Below are 21,097 nucleotides of genomic sequence, written 5' to 3'. Positions count from 1 at the left end.
TATATTTTGAATAAGATTTCTACCAGATATCTAACCAGATGTATTAAAATTCCATATGTTAGACTGCAAGGACATGGTAGAATGTATTTAGAATACTCATTAAGAAAATTTGCATCTTATGAAATTAGACTGAACATTTAAGACTTCATTTCTCTGAAAGCAGAATAAACTCATCACTAACAGAAATGCTGCTGTATACTGAAGTGTTACTGTAAGACTTCTTTTCTTAAAATACACGTATCAGTAAGTGCCTGTCAGCTATATACACTGCATATACTGATATATGCCTATTCTTAACGTATATAAAATAGGATAAAATATGATAAAACTGCTCCTTCAAAAAGTCCTTTTTTAAAACATAAAACTTGATTTTTTTGACATTTATGTAGACAAAGATCAACTTTCTTGAAGCTACTCAATCGCTTTTCTCTTATTGAACACAAAGAAATCACTGCCTCCTAACATGGTTAAGCTCAGTACTGTATTTTATCACCACATTTCAAAGTTATCCTAGAGGTGAGCAGTAGCATTTATTATAGCTACCATAAAACCCAGTAACCCTCAACCCCCCCTTCCTTCTAACATGATGAACACTTTCAAGGTAACAGCCTGGGAGTACCTCATATCTACTTATTTGGCAAGTCTCATACTTTCCAGAATTTCAAGAACTCATCTCACAGTAATGCAAATTTCCTTCTCAGAATAGGGGACAACTTTATAATATGCCATTATATTTCACAGTAATCCATCAACCCAAGTTAAATATTCCTGTTTCTGAGAGTCAACTCACTACAAAATCATATGTTGCCACTACCAAAAACTCTGCATGCCTTTTTAGTCATACAAACAAAAGAGAAAAATAAAGTCATGCTGCCCTGCTAACACTATCGACTTCCTGTAAAAAAGACGAAAGAGGAAAAAAAATCTTAAATAGGATAAAATAAACAACAACAAAACCCAGAAAATTGTAGGAATAAAATCTATTCAAAGAACAGTAATATTTAAGGCAGTTCTCCAATTATCAGATAGGGTGAAAACCTGAAGAAACTACCCAAGAAGAGTGACACAGAACTCCTGAATAGATAATAACAAACTCAAGAAAATAGCCTAAAGCTTTTTGAGCAAAGGAGGAGAAGACGAAAGGAAAGTATCTTACCACAAGAGAAATCTTATTAACAGAAAAAACAGCTCAAGAGGAGGTATTTAAACTTCTAAAAATCAGTAAAACAAAACTATCACGCAGCATATCTTATTTCTTCCACAAACTCTTCAGGTAATAGTCTACTAGTCATAACAAAAAATAAGTCTTCTGCCGTTTCCTTTCTGAGATGCTCGAAATAAAAGAGAGAGCCTTTTGAAACAGCCCCAGTCCTGCAGACTTTGGCTTTCCCTTGTACCAGTAAGGGTTGCACAATGACTTATTCTAGAAAAAGGCAGTGCCCATCTACCACTGCAGACTATTCTAGACAGCACAGGATCCTGTTTCTTGTTCCCTGGAAAAGAATATGGGCACCTAGACTCATATTCATCCCTTCAAATTTTTGGCACTTAAGTCAAATGCTTCAGTTAGGAGCTTAGTCATCCTAAACTCCACCTAAATGAGAGAAACAATCACCTTCAAGATAACTTAAGCCTTTAAAGTTTTACACAATGAATACAATCAACATAACTCGTTAAAAAAACACACAAAAAAAACCCCAAAAAACAAGAAGCTAGCCAAGAAGCACACTATATGGCTATAAACAAAGCCCCGTGTCTCTGTGCTAGCATGCTAAATCTGTCACATTTAATAAGAAAATATGAGAGGTACAATTTGATGTACTTCTTTGGCAAAGGCATACCTTGTTGTCTTCCCAATAAAGAGCAAAACATTCATCCCCTGGTCTCCAACTTTTTCCGTACTCCGTGTGAATTGATGGTTCTAATATTTTCTCTGGTTTGATGGGCCCAGATCTCCTTTTGGGACCGGTGTTGTAATACAGCATTTTATCATCAAAAGATGGGATCGTAGGGGGTCCTGATGATTTGATAGGTCCTACTCGTCTTCCTTTCTGATGATGCTCAGTATCTCCATTTGGTACAGCATTAAAATTATCAGTTCTACCAGGATTTTGGTAATCATTATTAACACCAAAATGTTGCTCACTTTTTACCATAAAGGCTTCATTACTTATTGTTCGTGCTTTCCTATCACAAAAATTTTCAGAATTGTGCATTTGGTTGTCCCTTTTCCCACGTTTCTGGTTATTGTTGTCTGTAGTATCTGAAGCAGCAGAGTTTTCCTTGAATTCTGAGAAAGACACCCCTTTTCCTACTCTGTTCTGCATATTGCTATCCCTTTTTTTGAAAGTAATGTCACTCTGGTGGGTGGCTATGGGATAACCCAAATCCTTTGGCCTATCATTTCTAGGATAATGTCTGTCACTTTTATTTTTTTCATCTGTCCAATGATCTAAAGAGCTGTGCCTTTCAGGACCTCTGTTTCTTGGTAACCCTCCACTTTCCAAAGCCTGCCTTGAATTGTGAATATCCCTTTGAAAACGAGGGGGTTTCTCATTCCTTGGTTGTCTCATGTCATTGCGAGAAATGTGTCTTGAATGATTCTCTTTGATGCCATTCTGTTCTGTATTCATAACTCTGTGCTGCACTTGATGTGGTGGCTGAAATTGCAATTTTGGTTCTACAAAGAAAAGAATTATTTCAATTATTAACATGTGTTACACAAATATATTTTAGAAACAGCATTTCAGACTAACTGATAAAGCAACAGTATGATTTAGAAAACTATGCAATATTTACATTTGTGACACAGAAATGAAATGGTACACAGAAAACTTAGCAGAGACATTTGAACTGCAATTCCTAGTAACTGGAAAACACACAGTATTTAGAATCTGTATTTAGAACCAAACCACCTACCAGCATGAGAAAAGCTGGGCATAAATTTCTCCCTATGGACATCAAGAACTCACTTGAACAGCAGCAAATAAAACAGAAAAATAGAATTCCAACATGGAGAAAGGAATAGGGAGGAAAATGAGGAGAAAATAGGAATACTTTTAAGCTGAATTGAAACTTTCTGTAAAAATAACCTGTTAACAGCTATTCAGCATAAAAGACAAACGCAAGAAATAGAAGTGATAAAATGAACACAGCTGACAAATCATAGATAACAGGAACAGTAACAAAGTCCAGAACCCTGGAGATTCTGATCAATGAGCCATAACAGGAACTGCTCAACCATTGCCTTCAAGGGATTTAACCAGAACTCTAACTGATGAGAAGAAAAATAAGATTATCATGGATCTCATGAGAAAGACCAAACTTGCTATGGGCTGCTGGGAAGGAGGCGAATTGTGAAATCTTTTATGAAATTACACTTTTTTTAGGCTAACACGGAATTCTTAATAGGATGTGAAGAGCCAAAGTGGGGAAAGATCAAGATGAATCCAGGAGGAACACACATGAGAACATAAAGAAGGAGTGAGATTAAACAGGACAGTTGCAAGTAAGCAGGCTCCTGGTCAATACATTTGCTAGGCCAACTCCTGCATGTGATCATGGTAACCTGTCTCATCTCCTTATTAAATTCTGTTTCCAAAAATTTTCTGTGTGATTAAGTTCCCTATTGCATGTGTGTGAGGGAAAATGTTTTTGAACCTGCTGGTGAACTTGAGACAGGATAAGCCGTGGGACAAAAAAGACTTGGCAGCTGAATACCAGAGAGACCACAGGTCTGGACTCAGATACTGGACAGACCTACTCAAGTACACTCATGTAACTCTCCTGCAGGCTTCAGGTTGTGCTAGCCAGCAAAGTTGGACAAGAGACATCTGAGGTGGGTACCAGAGGTGAAGGGTCTAGGGGCCAGTACAGACCCATGTGAGTGTGTGTATGTGGGTGGCTGGGTATGAGATCTGCTGGCAGACTTTGAATGCGATAGAAGAAGAATGCATAAAGAGTGATTCATGTTTATATGAACAATTTTGTGTCATATGGGTGCCTGCAAAGGTGTCATTCTCTTGCCTCTGTCCATTCATGGCAGCTGGCCACATATATATTGTGTACGTGCACACAGACCTGCTGGGACTATGCACTCGGGCTTTTTACTGCCTAGCCCTGAATACACGCCTATGGGAATGAAAAACTAAGAATTTCAGTTCACATGTTACCACTTGCAACAATGAATGCTGATAACTGACAACAAATGTACCATTTGCATCACTACTTGCTACATGGTAAGAGTTAAAATTAAAATGTAAGATTCATTAAACAAAGTCACTTACACAGGGGAAAGTTGTTCCAATGGTAAAAGCAGAAATGGGTTAAAGACTGTATTGGGCATGTTAATATTCTGCTAGTTAGCAGGATTTTATGACTGACTTATAATTTAAGTATTTCCTCTCGAGAGCTGTCCTTTGACCTTTTTCTGAATGAAGAAACATTTTCTGAGCTGAGATGGGTAGTCATCTCAGAAAGCATCTAGTACATACAAGGACTCTGTACAATTGCAAGAACTATCTTTGGGGACAGTATGCAGAACCGTTATAATACTTTAATTAAAGTCTTGAGGAAAAACTGAAACAGATACATTTCTATTCAACTTTATAACATAGAAAGAGTTGTTTTAGCTATTGTCTAGGACCCTTAATGAAAACAGTTAGTTTTATTAGACTCCAAAAAAATCTGGCTATAGTAGATCTCTGAGCAAAGTACTTCTGTCACACAGCTGCAGAGATCTTCTGTTTCTACCCTTCTTCCATCTTTTTGACCTGCTTCTCAATAAAAGTTACAAGCATTCTCATGTGAGACTATTTTCTGTCTTTAGAAAGGCAGTATTAACCCTCAGAATCTGGAAAGAAAGAATTCAGAACTCAAATGCTGTTCATCCACTTAACAAGAATTACCTCTATAATGAGACGTTAAGAAGTCTCGTTTAGTTTTGTAACCCACTGCTCCACAAAGAAGCACTGACATTCAAAACAGAGTAACTGCTAAGAACAAACAGCAACACATTTAAACATTGCATGAATGGAGCATGAATAACTCCAGAGCTAAGTTAAATAGGAATTCTTCCTAACATCTCCTGCTTTCAAGCAACAGGAATTTTACCAGTACATTAATAGAAAAGGCCATCTGTTGCAGATCTGTTTTAACAACAAATTTGCAATATACCAGTAGCAAAAGCAGGACTGTTGGATGATAAATTTTTTCAACTCAACATAATGTGATCACAATACAAAAGCAACAAGCTGAGTTTAAATTTTTTACAAACTTTCAGTTATAAAAATTTTTTAAATAGCATGGGAAAATTAAAATAATACTAAATGTTAGCATGGAAAGATACTAGATTATTTCAAAATGGTGAATATAAGCACCTGTTTTCTATGTCTACTTGCTGTGAAATGTAAAAGCTGCTCACAAAGTATCTGACATTCTTTTACTCTAACCTTAAATAATGTTAATAAAAAAGTAAACTGATGTCTTCTAAGAAAATGGGAGTTTTTGCACTAAAAGCTTCCCAGGAGACTACATCATACATAACAGCCTTGACTGAGCAGGACATCTTAACCAACTGCTTAACGTTCGAGCACAACCCATTCACAAATGGAAACTGCCAAATAACTGTAAATGTTACTTTGTCAACAGTAGTCCATGAAAAAAAAACTAGAGATGAGAATATTACGGGTTCTTTATTAACTTGTGCCGTCTGGCCCAATCACCAACAAACTGAAGGGAATCTAAAGCTTCTTTAATGGAAAAAGTTAAGCAATCGGGGATGTCGTTCACAGATTGTCTATTGCAGCTGCTGTTCCTTGCTTCTTGCCCCACCTCCATCACACCATTAGCTAACGTTCCCAGAAAAGTAATAGTCCCTGCAGGGCAGTAACAAACAAACATTAATTTGGCATTTAACAAGAAGATTTGGTATGCTATTCTGTCAAACAGTGAGATGCATCAGCCCAGTCATCATCATTGTAACTGGACATTTGGGAACACGGTCTGGAAAAAAATCCATCTAATAATTACTGACAAGGCTTTTGTCATCTGCTGGGTAGTTTTAAGATGACGACTAGTGTTTCTCAGCTTGAAACCATCCCTCAGTTACTTTACTCATTTTAGTTTTTGTATGTGATCACCCAAGAAGTCCACAGAGAACCAATCACATTCCCTTGCTTACAAGAAAGCAGCAGGACCTGCTGCAGCTGGAAATCCCAGACAACGCAATTTAAAAAGCAGTCCTCCACGCACAATGGAATTTAATTAGTACAGTTTCCTGTAGCTCTCTCCTGTGGATTTTGTCATGTTTAATAACGTGGTCAAACTCAAAAGGCTCAAAGCAGCCCTTCCCAGACTGGGGGCAATGATATGGGTTTCTTTTTCCGACTTGAATTATATTTTTATGCAGCTTTATGAAAACATGTCTTTGTACCTACCCCCAGGGCATGTTCTATTTTGTATTGGACAAAAGATTAAAAAAAATCAGTAACTCGTTTGCACAAACTTCACGTCATGGAGTAAAATTCCTGTTCCACGAGAACTTTGTCAAGCTACATAAATATTAATATAATTCTTTCTGAAATGTAGTAACACTGAGGAACTGGACCATGAGTTCATGTTTCTGTTGAAACAAATTAAATAACAGCTCAGGAGGATGATGATATTAATAACGAAGTGGCAAAAAAACCCCAAACATTCTGCCATTGCATTCACTACAAACTTAGATTTACAGGATTAAAGGACTGAAACAAAAATTGGTAATTTTTTATTACTCTTAATATATTAAATTTACTACATTTTTCTCTGACATATTTAAAGACAAGTTACTGACAAAATTTAAAAAAATTCTTCTAATGTGTCACCACTGCTAACATCATGCTACAACAAAAACAAGCTTGGTTTTCTTGATATTCACAATTAACACTGACAGAAATTCAATTTTTAGAAGTAAAGTCACATAATAAACATGACTGTTTCACAGTTCGGAGCCCTTACTGTCAATAGGCACTGTGTTTGTTGAAAACACTGCTACTAAATGGTAAATTCTAAATGTTAACAAATCCCTTTAACTCCAAAACATCAGACTGTTTTCCCCTCAAAAGTTCTCTAGCCTGCAGATATTCAAATAAATTACGTGACCAAGAAATGAAGCAACTAATTTTTAATTAAATTCTATTGCATTACCAACTTATTTCAAACCTTTGGGAATATATAAATCATAACTGGCTAAAACAAGAAAAGTAACTTTTAAAATTAGACAAGATGTACTGGCCCCAAATTATCCAAACAATATGTTACCATCTAAAAAGAACCCAAAAACACAACAAAAATAAAAAACCCCACACATCACACATCCTGGTCCACCTCAAGCATAAACAGTTAAGTAGGACAGAAATTCAACGCTGAAAGCACAGAAACGCTCTGTTCCTCTGGAGAGTTTGGGTGTGTGTCCTGGTTGTTATAAATGCTCACTCTCCACTGAAGTCCTATTTCTTCTGAGGGACACTTGAGTGAAGAGTTAATATAAGACAATAAGAAAAACCCTGTCAAAGGCAATTGTTTGCAATCCTCCTACACTGCCAGCGCTGCTTTTTGTCCCTGATGTCCTGCAGACAGCATTGGTGGTGGAGAACAAAAGAGTAACTGCAACAAAATCAGGTAGGAGCCCACGTGATACTGATGTTACACAGCATCAGCCGAACCACTACAAGAGTATGTTTTGTAGTTATGGGATGAATATTTGAAAAAAACCAATAAATGAGTTTGTTGAGAAAAGAGAGAAAGCAGTCTGGAGAAAAGACTCTCTGATGAGAGGCTAGGAAAGCTCAATTCACACAGCTAACAGCTGATGGACAAAATACAAGTCCATTATGTCTTACAAATAGCTGCTGGGAACACAAACTGTGATAGCTCTCTCTATGGAAAGAAAGGCCTAATATTAAACAGCAGTTAGAAGTTGAGTATAGAAAATTCAGTTTAGTTTTAGTTTTTCATGCAAAAACAATTAACCTTGGAGTAGAATTAATTTATCACCTTTAAATCAAAACTGCATGTCTAAATTTGTATTTCAGGCAAAGGCTAACTGTTGTCTCTGTTTCCTGCCCCTTTCTCCCTTCTCCTGAAGTAGCCCTATGAACAGGCTACACAGACATGCTACTTCTCACTTGCTTTTTCTGTGAGATCTCGTTAACATCATCGTCTGTTGCACAGGAGGTTCATTTTAACACAAAGAGTGCGAAATGTCCACGCCAAGCACAGCCTCTCTCTTGGGAGGACTGAAGAGGCAATTCTGCACAACCTGAAACTGAAAAAGTTTAGGCTTTCTACATCCTGGGTCAATGCTCTAACCAAAACCATCGTTAGGTTTCTCACCACTTGCCCCATTTAGTAACAAATAAGTAAATAATTATTTGAAAGTTGGTATTTGCTCAAGTCTTTCAAAGATACAGATGTCTGTGAAAAGCTTTTGTGGCTTTGGACCCTGAGGAGATGGTAGCACCAACCTGTTCTCAGTCTCTAAAAACCAAGGAGAGGGAAAAAATATTTGAAACATGCCTAGTTCTCAGCATTTTGTCCATTATTCTTAATTCTACAGTCAGAGTCTTGGCTCTGTTTTGTTGTCCCCGATAATCCTTGTGTTTACTTATTTAAGCTGGCAAAGATGGATGAACTGTTCTTCATAACAAAAGAAAAATAAGAAGAAGATTAATGGAAAAATCTTTTGTGTTCAGTAACTGAAATAATCCAAGTGCAAGCAAAGGCAGCCAGTTGACAGCAATTGTGTCTGCTATTTTCGTTATCTCTCACAGTCAGCAGGTTTCTCTTTCCTACCAAAACTCAGACTACTTAATTTCAACATAGAATTATTTTTAAAGGTGTCACCAACCATTCACAGTTATAAATAAATCTGCAGTATAAAACTAAGGGTTTGTTTGGTTTAATTCTTTGCATTTCATTTAAATAAAACAAGTTTACTATATGCTTTGTTTTACATTTAAAGAACTGGCAGAACATGGAGTCAGGTATTTAATATTTTTGACAGCTGTAATTACTTAAAATTATTTCATTAACTCTGAGAAAAGGAGATGACACATTAAAAACCTCACAGGACAACACCTACAGAGCAAAAGACTAACATCTTACTTTCTTATAACTACTTTGTACTTTAAAAACAAACAACCAACCCAACAACAAAAAGCTTAATGTGCTGTCTTATCTCTAAAAAGGAACAGAAGTACCTCCTAAACAAAATACAAAGCTATTTCAATTCAGAAATATTTTTCAGCTTGGTCTAAATCCAGCTATGAAAACAAACTAAATGAAAGATAACAAATTAAACAACTGTTCTGCAGTTCCTGTTCACAGATGGAGCCACCTTGCCTGGTTACTGCAAATCCAGAAGTGAATTTTGAAATTCTGCACAGTACTGTGGTTTCAGGTGCAATCAGAAACACCAGATAAGAAAAACACGGAGGGATGCACAGAGAAAAGCAAATCAATCTGCTGTGTGCTTGAAAAGAAAACTCTTCTCAGAAACTTTCTCCCCAGATCACATAAGTGGTTTTTGAAGAAATGTGGTGCGGCACAGAATTAAAAAATATTTATCCCAGTTACACAAAATTGCCTTTTGTTTTTGCTTCTACATAGACTCTCAGTAATTCAGAAGAAATTACAATCTGTCTGAAAGGTACAGAAGCTTAATGCTTATGATAATGATAAATATGGCCATTCCAGGTAATCATATGCTCCTGATCATAAGCATAAGGGTAACTGGGGGGGGGTGTGTGTGCTCATTTATTGTAACCACTATCCCTACACAAAGGCCATATCTCTGAACATCTGAAAAATAAACTAGGATTTTAGAGACCATATGGGACAGCAAGGGCCAGAAGCACTGCAGAACAATCAATCTTCCTTTACAGTCAGTGGAGGCTGTACACATAAAGGCAGAAAAAGCAGCCTGCCTGGGCTCTCCTTAGTATTAGCCAGAAAAATCAATGAAGAAACCTTATTCTTGGCTATGTAAGATTACATATTTGAGTTGTTTGTAGCAATTTCCTCAATGTGTCTTTCATTCCTGACTTTTAAAACTAAGGGAGAACTACATGTCTCTAGTGCCAACAGCTGACAGAAGCAAATGAAATTTAAAAGGTGCTAGTAATATGTATGCCGTTTTCTGCAAACGCTTGGATGCAGACGACTTCATGATGAAAGAGTTCACAGCAGTAAGCATAATCACTGCAGATACATCATCGCTCTGCAGATACAGATAACACATCACCACAGCTTGCACAGAACCCAAGACAACTAATAATTAAGATTTTAAAAAACACTGTTTACAACCACTGATGCATAAAAATGGCAGAAAAATAACACTTCCTATAAGTGATTTTTAAGATGTGTTTGAATTCATCAGACTGCACAGGTTTCTCAAAATTGGCAAAGGAAAGAAGCACTTTCAAGAAACAAAAAGCCTGCAATTCAGCATATGCCTATGTACTCCTTGAAAAACCCATTTGAAGTAAGACTCTGCAAGATAAAAATGAAAGCTGGCATAGAAACAGAGGCACAATTTCATGGACAAGACACATTCAGTAAGGAAAATAAAAAGTAACAAAATGAAACTGCGACCACTGTAAAGCCCACTGACTTCCAAATAACAAAGTACAAGAACGTGTGTTATTATTTCTTCAGAAGGAAAAAAGAAGTATTTTTAAAAATTCAGAAGTAGTCAGCACACCTTCTGAACTCTTAAAAAAGCTAACAACTATTTTTTGCCAGAAAAGTATGATTGAGGAATAATAATCCTGAATCAGATTCAATATTGATCATTCAGGAAATGCTAAGAAAAAAAACCAACACAAAACCAAAAACACTTGAGTGCTATGTTAGAAAATATGCCAGAACTTTTGACAACTGTAGAAGTATAAAGCCGCCACAAAGTTTTTTTACAGAATTACGGATTTTTCTCCTGACATTTATGGAATCATTTTATTTTTATTTAAGAGGGGAAAAAAATACACAAAAGCAAAGCCTATTTATCTTTAAGACACATTATTGAAGATTATAAACTGATGTATATATGCTAATATAACCGATTTCCTCACTCACATAACACTAGGCTTTATTATACTACAGTACGTTGGCTACAAACACGTACTAAACCCAAAAGATCATAAAACTGCCCCGAAGCAAACACTATCAATTGGCAATACCATTTCAAAAGCAGCAGTTCACTCATTTCACAATTCTTGGTAAATAACTACTACTTACTTGCTTTAAAATTACTGCCAGTAAGAGAGGCATATATCCCACAGAGATTATTTACATTATTTTTCCTTTAAACATGTTTCAGTCACACATAAAAGCCTTCTCTAATCTCTCAATATAAGCACAAAACTTATAAAAAAAAAAATCAGTGTTTGTAATGTGAGAGAAATACACTACAATTGTTTTCATTTTTTTCACTGTAAAAATCTAACTTGCCTTTGGTAACCTAAATGAGCTGCCAAAAGATAGATCTGAAGCATAATACACATGCTTTTGAAAATGTGATTATATCCATTACCTGAACAGTTTACAAAATTGTTTCAGCTAATGCAGAATGCTTGTACATTTCAAAGGTATTTTGTTTAAGTATTTTAAATTTCTGACAAAAAACAGTGAAGACTCATGATACAAATTTTCAATCTACAAGCAGCTTTGTTACATAAAGAAAGCCATAAACTTGTGGCTACTCACCATAAACAAACTAAACAACATATGTAAGAAAAGGAACTCTATTACAACTTCCTTGTTCAGTTTCTACAAACTGTTTTTTAGTAAGACCTAGACCCATCTAAATTATAAAACAATACTTAGCTATTTAAAGTAACTTGTTTTGCTGGCCAAAGATGACACTGTTGGAATGAAACTCAACCTAGGTGCAGCAACGATACCTCAGACTGCTGAGGCAAGTTTTCTGTGACAAAACATGTGTCCCTTCTCTTTGCTGCTGCCTCCTCTTTTTTGGATAAAGGCATCCTCTGTGCAGCAGCAAGAACTGAATTTCTAGACTGCTGTGTTTCCTTCCACCTGAATATGCTGACTTTTAAGTGCTACAGGCTGCAAGAAGTATTGCAACACATCAATGCAAAACGCTACACTGCTACGCAAGTAGCAACTCTAAATGTGCAGCTTCAAAGCTCTGGAAGATCTAACAAACATAACTCTTGAAAAAAATATGCCATGCTGGGGCAGATGCACCTGCCCAAAAAAGACCCAACAAAAGCAGCGCCAAAAGTTCTGACTCTGGTGGTGCCAAAACTTTTCCCTAGGGCTCTTGTAAGTTTGGGTATAAAGTGGGGAAGTTGGGTTCCTCAGTCAATGAGGGCTAACGTGACCATATCTGACCACAGATCAGATTAGGGCACAGATGGGTCTGGCCAGAGAGCGTATTTTAGTCACTGCTCCTCAGAGCAGCGGGTCTGCAGTCAGGGACTCTCCCCTCAGTTGGGAACTTCTTGAGAGCCCTTCCTTTACCAGGTGAGTGACTGTGCAGTTTGGCCCATCGGTCCTAAAGCCTAAGAACTCTGAAGTCAGCTGAGTGTGGTATTGATTTGCAACCAGGACCTTGAACCAGTGGACTGTTAATGTCTGTCAGTTTCAAAGTGGTTTCTGTTAGGATAGGGTTAAATTTGAGTTAGTTATCAGTTGCTATAAATAAATCCTGTTTCAAGTGTGTCAGCCTGTCTGGTTTGGCTTTGTGATGCTCTGTGACACACACCTTTAATGGAAAGCCGAGAGTCTGAATAATTCTCAGAGAAAACTGGCGTTCTGATGTACTGACAGAGTCTACAGGGCTTCATGTTTTCATTTCTAATTCAATAATGACTCTCAAACACAACTAACCTTACATTCACTGCTATTACAAAAAAAGACAAATATTTACACATTTTTAATACATGTAAGCTACAAAAAAGAATAATGCATTCAAGAAAAGATCTCTCACTCAAGAAAGTGGATATTTTACTTTTATTTCAGATGCAGGAGTCTACTGACATTACAGCCATTCATACCTTTCTCACAGCAGGGCAATCTGTTTACTTTCATTTACTGCAAGCTTGTTTTTCACTTTTTCCACATTACCTTTTGTATTATTAGTTGTTTTTTTTTAAATCCCAAGTCCAGAAAATACAGAAAGTAAGAGTCTACTATTAACAGTCAACAAAGACTATTTTGGAACTTAAAAAAAACAAATGCAGTCATTCCTTAAATGCACTTATTCTTTAGAATACTCCAAAACATCGAACAGTTCATATAAACTAGCATGATCTTTTTTTCAGCCTTTATGAAAAGCGTCATTTTATATGGAGAAAAAAAATTACAGCTCCATCACAAAACCTTCATGTTAAATAATGGAAGCAGATATTTTCATTTCATCTTGGCCACTGAAACACCTCCAAGGTGTTTCCCAAAAGAAAAAATAATCTCCATTTATTACTCAGCTTACCGCAAGTTCTACTTTAATATTGCAGCAGCCTCTAGAGACCACAGGATGTATGGAGTTCCCTCATCTTTCTCTTTATGTATCTGCCTGTTAAAGTTCGCAAAGTACTGAATGATTTAGACCTAAACAGACATTCTGATCCACTGCCCACATTCTTGTATGGCTTCTTAAGAAAGAAAAGTAACTAAAAGGACATTAAAGAAAAAAAATCAGATCTTTTGCATATGCACTAAGTCTGTGGGATTATTTGGCTTCTCTCTTTCTAAAATCCTACCTTTCCCTCAGTCCTCACAGTTATTAAACAGGAAAACCAGGAGAAGATAGTTGTTTAACATTTTTCAGCAGCCAAAAGGATTTTTTACCCCTCCACACAGAGGGAATAGAAAAACAATTACGCTTACCACAATTACTTAACTCTTAACTAAGCAGCACACAAACCACGCTGTTTATAAACTGACAGAGGAGGACTGTGGTTATGGTTTTTTTCCTTTACTTACTTCCGAACAGCATAGAAGGCTATTAAAGCTGCTAGAGTCTTTATCAAATTAGATTAACAAACTGGGATTTATGTCACCTTATTTCAAAATTACTGACTTTTAGACATCTAAGTCTGAAACAAACACTCCAAGCTCTTCTATAATCAAGACAAAAGTACAAACATTCTATTTGACCTTTCGTCAAAGGAGAGGAATAGCTCTCTAGCACTCCTTGGTTTTTTTATAGCTGACTTCAGAGGAAATTCTAGAAATCACCTTTTACGTGACAAAGTTGGGAAAAAGAATACCACCAACACTGTCCAATATTGGTTCCAGATAAATTCATTTCAATAACTTACCCTCTACTGTTAGAGTACCCATTTTGGATTCCAAGAAATCAAATAGTGTGCTTGGTGCAGACGGTCTGGCATTTCCTAGCTCTTCTTCATCTTCAGGTCTTATTCGACCTCGGCCCTTCCCTTTACCTGTAAACATCAAAAGTTACTTGTGAGTGGGGAAAAAATTTTAAAAAGTGCATACATTTTTTTAAAAAGTTTTATCTGACTTATAAAATGTTTATTTTTTTATAATTAAAAAAATCTATCATGGACAAAATAGATAACAGATATTTTCCATTAAAGATATTAAAATCTGTGATTTCAAATTCAAAACTTTTGACAAGAATACAGTACACAAATCTTTTTTAAGTATTTTCCGTCAGGTTTGCAATGCATTCTAATCTGCAGGAAAAAAACCATGCAGATTTTCCCTTCTATAACTACATTAATAATCCACCAATCACAAATTCCTTTGCTCGTAAACACTGTTTTAAAGCATTTCTTTGCAAGCTTTACCTCTAGGTGGTGGTCCCTGAATGGGTTTCTGTTTAGTGCTGTTCAGAAGAAAATTTAATGCTGCCTCTAGGCTGTTACTGTTATCCATGAGTGCCTGTCTTGCTGCTTCTTTGCTGAAGCCCATCTCTGTTATGTGTTTTAGAGCCTTTTCATCAACCTGAAATAAAAAGGTACACATAAAACTAATAAGATACAACAGAGACTCTATAAAACCACTAGATTTTACTTGAATTTTTCATTAATTTTTAATTGACAAACTATTTCACATTTCATTGATGATAAATATTTCAGTTTCATATAACATCTTCACATACAATCTCTCTTAAGTCCAAACAATTGGCTAGTAGGTTTCTTTAATATTATGATGATGATGATTTTTAGTTCATCCGTTTTCAGTTCAAATATTTTATGCTTTCAAGCACAAATTCCCGTAGTCTACCTCTTCCTTCACTGTACACTGGAATAATAAGACAGACTGTAATATACTTTCTCTGAGATGAAAAAGAAAAGGAATATCTCAAAGTAATATTGGAATAAAAACTACCCATTTGTTCCTGTTTGAACCTTTCACAACTTTTACAGACAATACAAAACCCAGTTCTGAAAACATGGAGAAAATGTAATCACAAAAAGTTCTCTAGAAGGAAGCAAAGAAATACAAACAATTTACTTCCGCAGAAATACAGGCTTTCTAAACTGTATAGAGCAGGAGGACAAAAAGGCAAAGCAAGAATCACAGAGCACTGATTACAGAAAAAAACCTTGCATCTGCACTGTGCTTTAAAGCACTCAAGGGAGAACTGCCTCTTCCAGTGTGGACGGACCTACATGCATTAAAACATGAAATGAGACTACATCCTTCCTCATCCCATACCTAACCAAAATGATGGCAGTTACCCATCTACTGCAACAGCTGTAACCAAATACAGCTCATGGAGTCCCATGAACATAACTACAGCACTACTGCTGCATCAGCTCCTTTCAACGGTGGAGATGCTGCACATGTGACAGTTACGTTCAAAGACCAAGAGGAAATTAAGACTCACATATACAGTACCTGTACTCTTAGTTATGGATTAAAAAGAAAAACAATAAAACTGGACAGGTGACAATTTGAGACCCAAGGAAGGTAACATCCCAGATACAAAGACTGTTTGAGAAAGGAGGTAGTAATTTAAGTATCTTCGGATATCAAAAACTCTCCTTCCTACTTCATCTACAGATCTCAAATCTTTCTTCTTCAACTGGAAAGAGAAATGAAACTGTAGGACATATCCTATGAGGACTATTAGAGAGGAAAATGATTGACCTCAGCAATCTATTTTCTGTCTATGAAGAAAGAGGAAAAACTACTCTGTGTCTTGTTTTGTAGGTAAAGATACAGTGCTTCAGGTTTTTTGGAAGTCAATCCATCAGATGGATTAAAATACACACGAGTCAACAAAATACATAGAAGTCAACAATCAAACCTACTTGATGTAACAATTCTAAACAGAAAAGACAAATTAGTTATCCATTGCTTTAACACATATATAGTGATTTTTAAAACCAAAGAAGACTTTCTATATAGGTTCCATGGGTTCACGTTTACTTCTTCTAAGCAGCACCTCAGTATGTTAAATAACATAATATTAAGTTTCGTTAAGTTGGAAGTACTGCCATTTTCCACTGCAATGCAAGACAAATTTCTTGCACTTCATAAAAAAATAGAAAACAGAATACTTTAAAAACAGTCACCTTATTTAAATTTTGTTCAATTGTTACGGTTTTTGTCTGATTTTTGGGATGGATTTTTTTAAGTCTATTTAGGTTGAGACACAGTTGTCAAGAACGACAAGGTGTACCGCTGGAGCTACACTGGGCAAAGGGATGAATAAATGACCTCCTGACGTCCTTTCAGCTCATGTTTCTGCAATTCTGTATTCACATTTCTGAACACAGTGCTGAAGGCAGCACTGCTGGAGGCTCTCCGTGCTGTGCGATGACGCTACGTACTCTACAGATAAAATCACAACAGGCACTAGCTGTTCCTAAATGTCTTTTCTTCTGATTGTTAAAACTTCGGTAGAAGTAAATAAAGTGGAAAATATTCAACAATAAATGATACTTATAATCAGTATTTTAATTCTGGTTTACTGAGTTATTACGTTGTTGCAATGTCTCTTTCAGTCTGCTTTCATCGGTCAAATCAGAATCATTAATTGTTATTGCATACTTGGAAATTCCTCTCAGGAGTTGTCCTTGATAACAAATACTCCCTCCATCATAAACTTTTAGACTGCTAAAGTAATCAAAACAGAAACAGCAGTGACTGTTCTTCTTATGCCCACTTAATACAATGCAGTCATCTCAAAGAACACTCTTCAGTAAGTATAAAGACAGGAAATACACTGGAAGGGGATGTTTTGGCTTAAGGGGCACAGTTCAGATTCTCCGATGGTAACCCACCTTACTCAAAATGAAACATTACCTGTGATCATGTACGTATGACCTTCCTATGTCACAACAGAAGCATTTCTACTTTGTTATTTAAAGTATCAGAGTACTACTTCATTTTCTCAATGTCCAACAAGTGTATACACTGTAGTGTTGTATACCATATACACAACAACTTATTTTTTGTAAGGATGTGGTATTAAATTTTACTGGATAAAACGGCATTAAATTTTGTTTTATTTTACCAAAAAAACACATTGAAACTTGTAAATAGCTCAGTAAGGTACAAAAGTATGCTAAGTATACTAAATAGACTTTAAAATAAATTAAAAGTCCTTATTCCTCAGGGTCTTTTGGTTTTACTTTTGTTACTTTTTTATTTTTTAATAGTATGCATTTGAGGTTCCATTTAAATCTTCCACCTTACCAGTTCCCGGTAGACACCTTCATTCTTTCCCTCAGGTTTTGTTATCTTCTCTTTCTGGAACAGTTCCCTGTTTCGATTCCCTCCAGCACTTACACTGAGATTACTTCTGTTACTACCACCACCTCCTCCAAACGTCTTGGTCTTTAGATAAGCAGAAAAATAACATTTCAGTAAACAGAACTTATGAAAATAAGCCTTAATATTTAGCCAGTAGAAAAAGTGGTGTAAATTTGATGCAGCTGTATTTTTTATTATGTTTTGCATCAACAAATAAAGCAGTAATTTACACACAGAAAAAAATATTAATTTATTAGGTAGGACTTCTATGTTTCCCCTATGCCCAAATGAGGCTGTAAAAAGGGTACATAATTCTAGTTTTTATGACTTACCGAGCAAATTGGAAAAAATAAACTAAAAAGGAAAACCAAGGGAGGACATAAAAACCTGACACGTTAGAACTAAACTTCCTAGCTACTCTTTCAGACTGAACACAGAGAATCATGGGTTTTGGTAACTGAAAAAAGGAGATGAAAATTGATGACCTATATTTACTACTGAAATCTCATTAGCTAAATTGTAAATACCACAATTTTTAATAGAGGTATCAAATCAAAATCAGATGTACAATAAAGCATTATGATACATTTATTAGCTTTCTTAAAATAAGAACACGAGTACTCATTAATCCAAAAGGACTCTCTGGTTTTGATTAATCTTTTTAAAGATACATGAGTAGAATTGTAAGCAGACAAACATCAGGAAGCATTTCTCATTTAAGACAGAAATATTTAAAGTAACAAGAAAAGATCAAGCACAGCAAATAAAATGCTGCAACACATGCATTCTAACCTCCTTGCTCTTTGCTACTTCAGCAATGGCAGCTGTTCTCTGCTTTTCAAATTCATCATTGTCTGCAACAGGTTTTACAGTATTTGTCATTTGCAGAGTCTTTCTGCGATCCAGCTCTCTGCTATCCACTTGCACGTGAGATGCACATTTCTGAAAACGCAAAAGGAAGTTTTGATTAACTCTTCTACCTGCTCTTATTTGAAAAAAAGTACTATTTCATTAGAGCAGCACAACTTCAGACAAAGAATACGATCGCAAAAATGTTCACCTAGGACATCTAGATGTCTTCGCTGAAAGCACATGCCTCTGTCCATCAAAAAGATCAAAGAGAATGACTTCTACACTTCAAGCTTAGCTCATGATGTAGTTAATATGACTGTTGTAAATACCTTTGTCATTCAAGAAGGGAGTATGTTAGCGCCTACAAGATCTGAAAGGAAGAATCAAAAGGCCCCACAAACTAAATAAAGTTTTAAGTCTGAGGGGAAAAAATGTGAAATTGGCACAACAAAGCGACAGGATCAACACTTTTTATTTCTTTTTTCTGTAAACAGGCACATTTTTTAGATCCAAGTAATCATGATTTAAGGTGTTTAGATTATCTTTATCTAACTGGAACCAGGTCCCCTAGGTATCATGACAGAGTTGGGTTTAAAAAAGTGACAAAGAGAAATATACTATACCTGCCCAAAAGGTAGAAAAGGGGGAGGGCCACCTTCTGTGCCAATATTACTCCTATTGTGTTTCGCTAAACTCTGTAAAAGAAAATTGCGATTAATAAATTGCAAACAAAAACCCCACCAAATTTCATGATAAACCGTCTATTTTATTTTAGAAAGTAAATGAAACTTACAAGATTAACATTTTACGTGTAAAAAAGAATTATATACTTAAAATCCTGGGGCATTTCACTTAAGGACAAGGTTGGATGAGGGGCAAGGAGATGAAGAAAATGAAAATTTAATCATGAAAGCAACACATACAGCAAAATTCAGTTATACACTAAAATGAACACTAACAGAACAAAGCAGTGCAAAATTAGGCTGATGTTTCTTTACATTGAGCCCAGTGAACTTGTTGTCACTTGAGGCTGCAAAGGCATATAGTTTCAGCATGTCTAAAGTGGCATCAGACAAATTCAGTCTAGAGAAGGCAAGGTTCAGGGGGATCTTATCAATCTATACAAATACCCGAGGGGAGGGAGACTGTAAAGAAAATGGAGCCAGGCTCTTTTCAGTGGTGCCCAGCGACAGGAACAGAGGCACCGGGCACAAACTGAAACACAGGAGGCTCCGTCTGAACATCAGGAAACTCTTTTCTACTGTGACAGTGACCAAGCACTACCACCAGTTGCCCAGGGAGGCTGTGGAGTCTCCATGCCTGAAGATAGTCAAAAGCTGCCTGGACACTGTCCTGGGCAAGAGTCTCTAGGTGCCAGGCTGGACAAGATGACCTCCAGAGGTTCCTTCCAACCTCAATCATTCTGTGAAATTCATGAACCCATGTACAAGCAAATGTTGAAAGGATTAGTCAAGATTGTATCCCTTGATAAAACACAATACAACAACTTCGGATGCCAAGGCTGAGCAGGAGCTCAGGTTGTGTGCTTTTCCTAAAAAAAAAATCTCCTTTTGCCACTGCTGGGAAACAAAAATTGTTTCCTGAGGATACCTTCCCTATGGTGTTATGGAAAGTACAGTACATATGCTAAATCCATCTGCAGATCTTTGCATCACAAAGACCACAACAATAAGCATAAAAATTATTGATACTTAGTATTTATGGAAGCGCTCAAAACTCTTAGCTATAATCAGGTGACGTAGGCCTAAAAACAAAGCATTCTCAAATAATACAAATTACTAGTTGCCAACAACAGTAAAACAGATTAATCTGTAAACCCCTGCATCTGTTCATAGTTGATATACTCTTTCCTTGCTTTACAAATAGTGACAACAGCAGCAACCTGCAAGAGAATGAATTCACTGGACTCAACATTTGGTTATGTGTTAATTACTTCACATTACACGGAAATACTTGGTTTCAGAAGTGGAAAAGAAAGATCAGGTCCTTAATGCTGTTAAAATACTCAGAAATTGTATTTCCTATAATGCCTCTGTTTTATCATCTTCATTTCTTATTGTCCCTTTTTTCCCAATGGGATAGTCATGCATGATTACATACATCATTTGCTACTTCCTACTGGCAGAGAAAGTTTTAATTACTTAAATATATTACATTTACCTATATATTTAATATCCTGATGTAAAACTGATTTAATTCCATCATGTGAGAACTGTGGTATAAACATGAATATGGTGTAAGCCATTATACTATCAGAGAATTTCTTAAAATATGCAAGATATTAACTTGGCTAACTAATACCCAAATCAAAACTTTTGGTCCACTCTTTTCAGGTTAACTACTTTTATTGAGGGACCAGAGACCATTTTCTAAATCATTTGTGGTCATTAATTCCTTTCAAGAGTAATAAAAATAATTAAAAATCCTTTCCATCATGCCTTGGAGCAAAAAGCACTGATAAAGTATTCAATAAATTATTCAAAAC

General features: G+C 36.1%; 1 protein-coding gene across 1 annotated transcript in view; it reads right to left on the bottom strand.

Annotated features, from left to right (window-relative positions):
* Positions 1-1,822: 1,822 nt before the first annotated feature.
* The window catches only part of TDRD3 (tudor domain containing 3), a gene marked incomplete at its 3' end in the record, with an annotated part of 32,211 nt that continues 12,936 nt past the window's right edge, over positions 1,823-21,097 (bottom strand). Inside the window, exons 5-10 of the mRNA XM_010190373.1 lie at positions 19,215-19,286; positions 18,532-18,681; positions 17,683-17,823; positions 14,820-14,976; positions 14,325-14,450; positions 1,823-2,680 (exon numbers count right to left, since the gene is read on the bottom strand). Coding sequence (XP_010188675.1) covers positions 1,823-2,680; positions 14,325-14,450; positions 14,820-14,976; positions 17,683-17,823; positions 18,532-18,681; positions 19,215-19,286 — 1,504 coding nt within the window. The remainder of the gene's footprint in view (positions 2,681-14,324; positions 14,451-14,819; positions 14,977-17,682; positions 17,824-18,531; positions 18,682-19,214; positions 19,287-21,097) is intronic.

This window comes from Mesitornis unicolor, unplaced genomic scaffold (assembly GCF_000695765.1).
Source record: "Mesitornis unicolor isolate BGI_N332 unplaced genomic scaffold, ASM69576v1 scaffold4208, whole genome shotgun sequence".
Taxonomy (NCBI): Eukaryota; Metazoa; Chordata; class Aves; order Mesitornithiformes; family Mesitornithidae; genus Mesitornis; species Mesitornis unicolor.
This window is presented reverse-complemented; position numbering and strand designations above follow the sequence as displayed.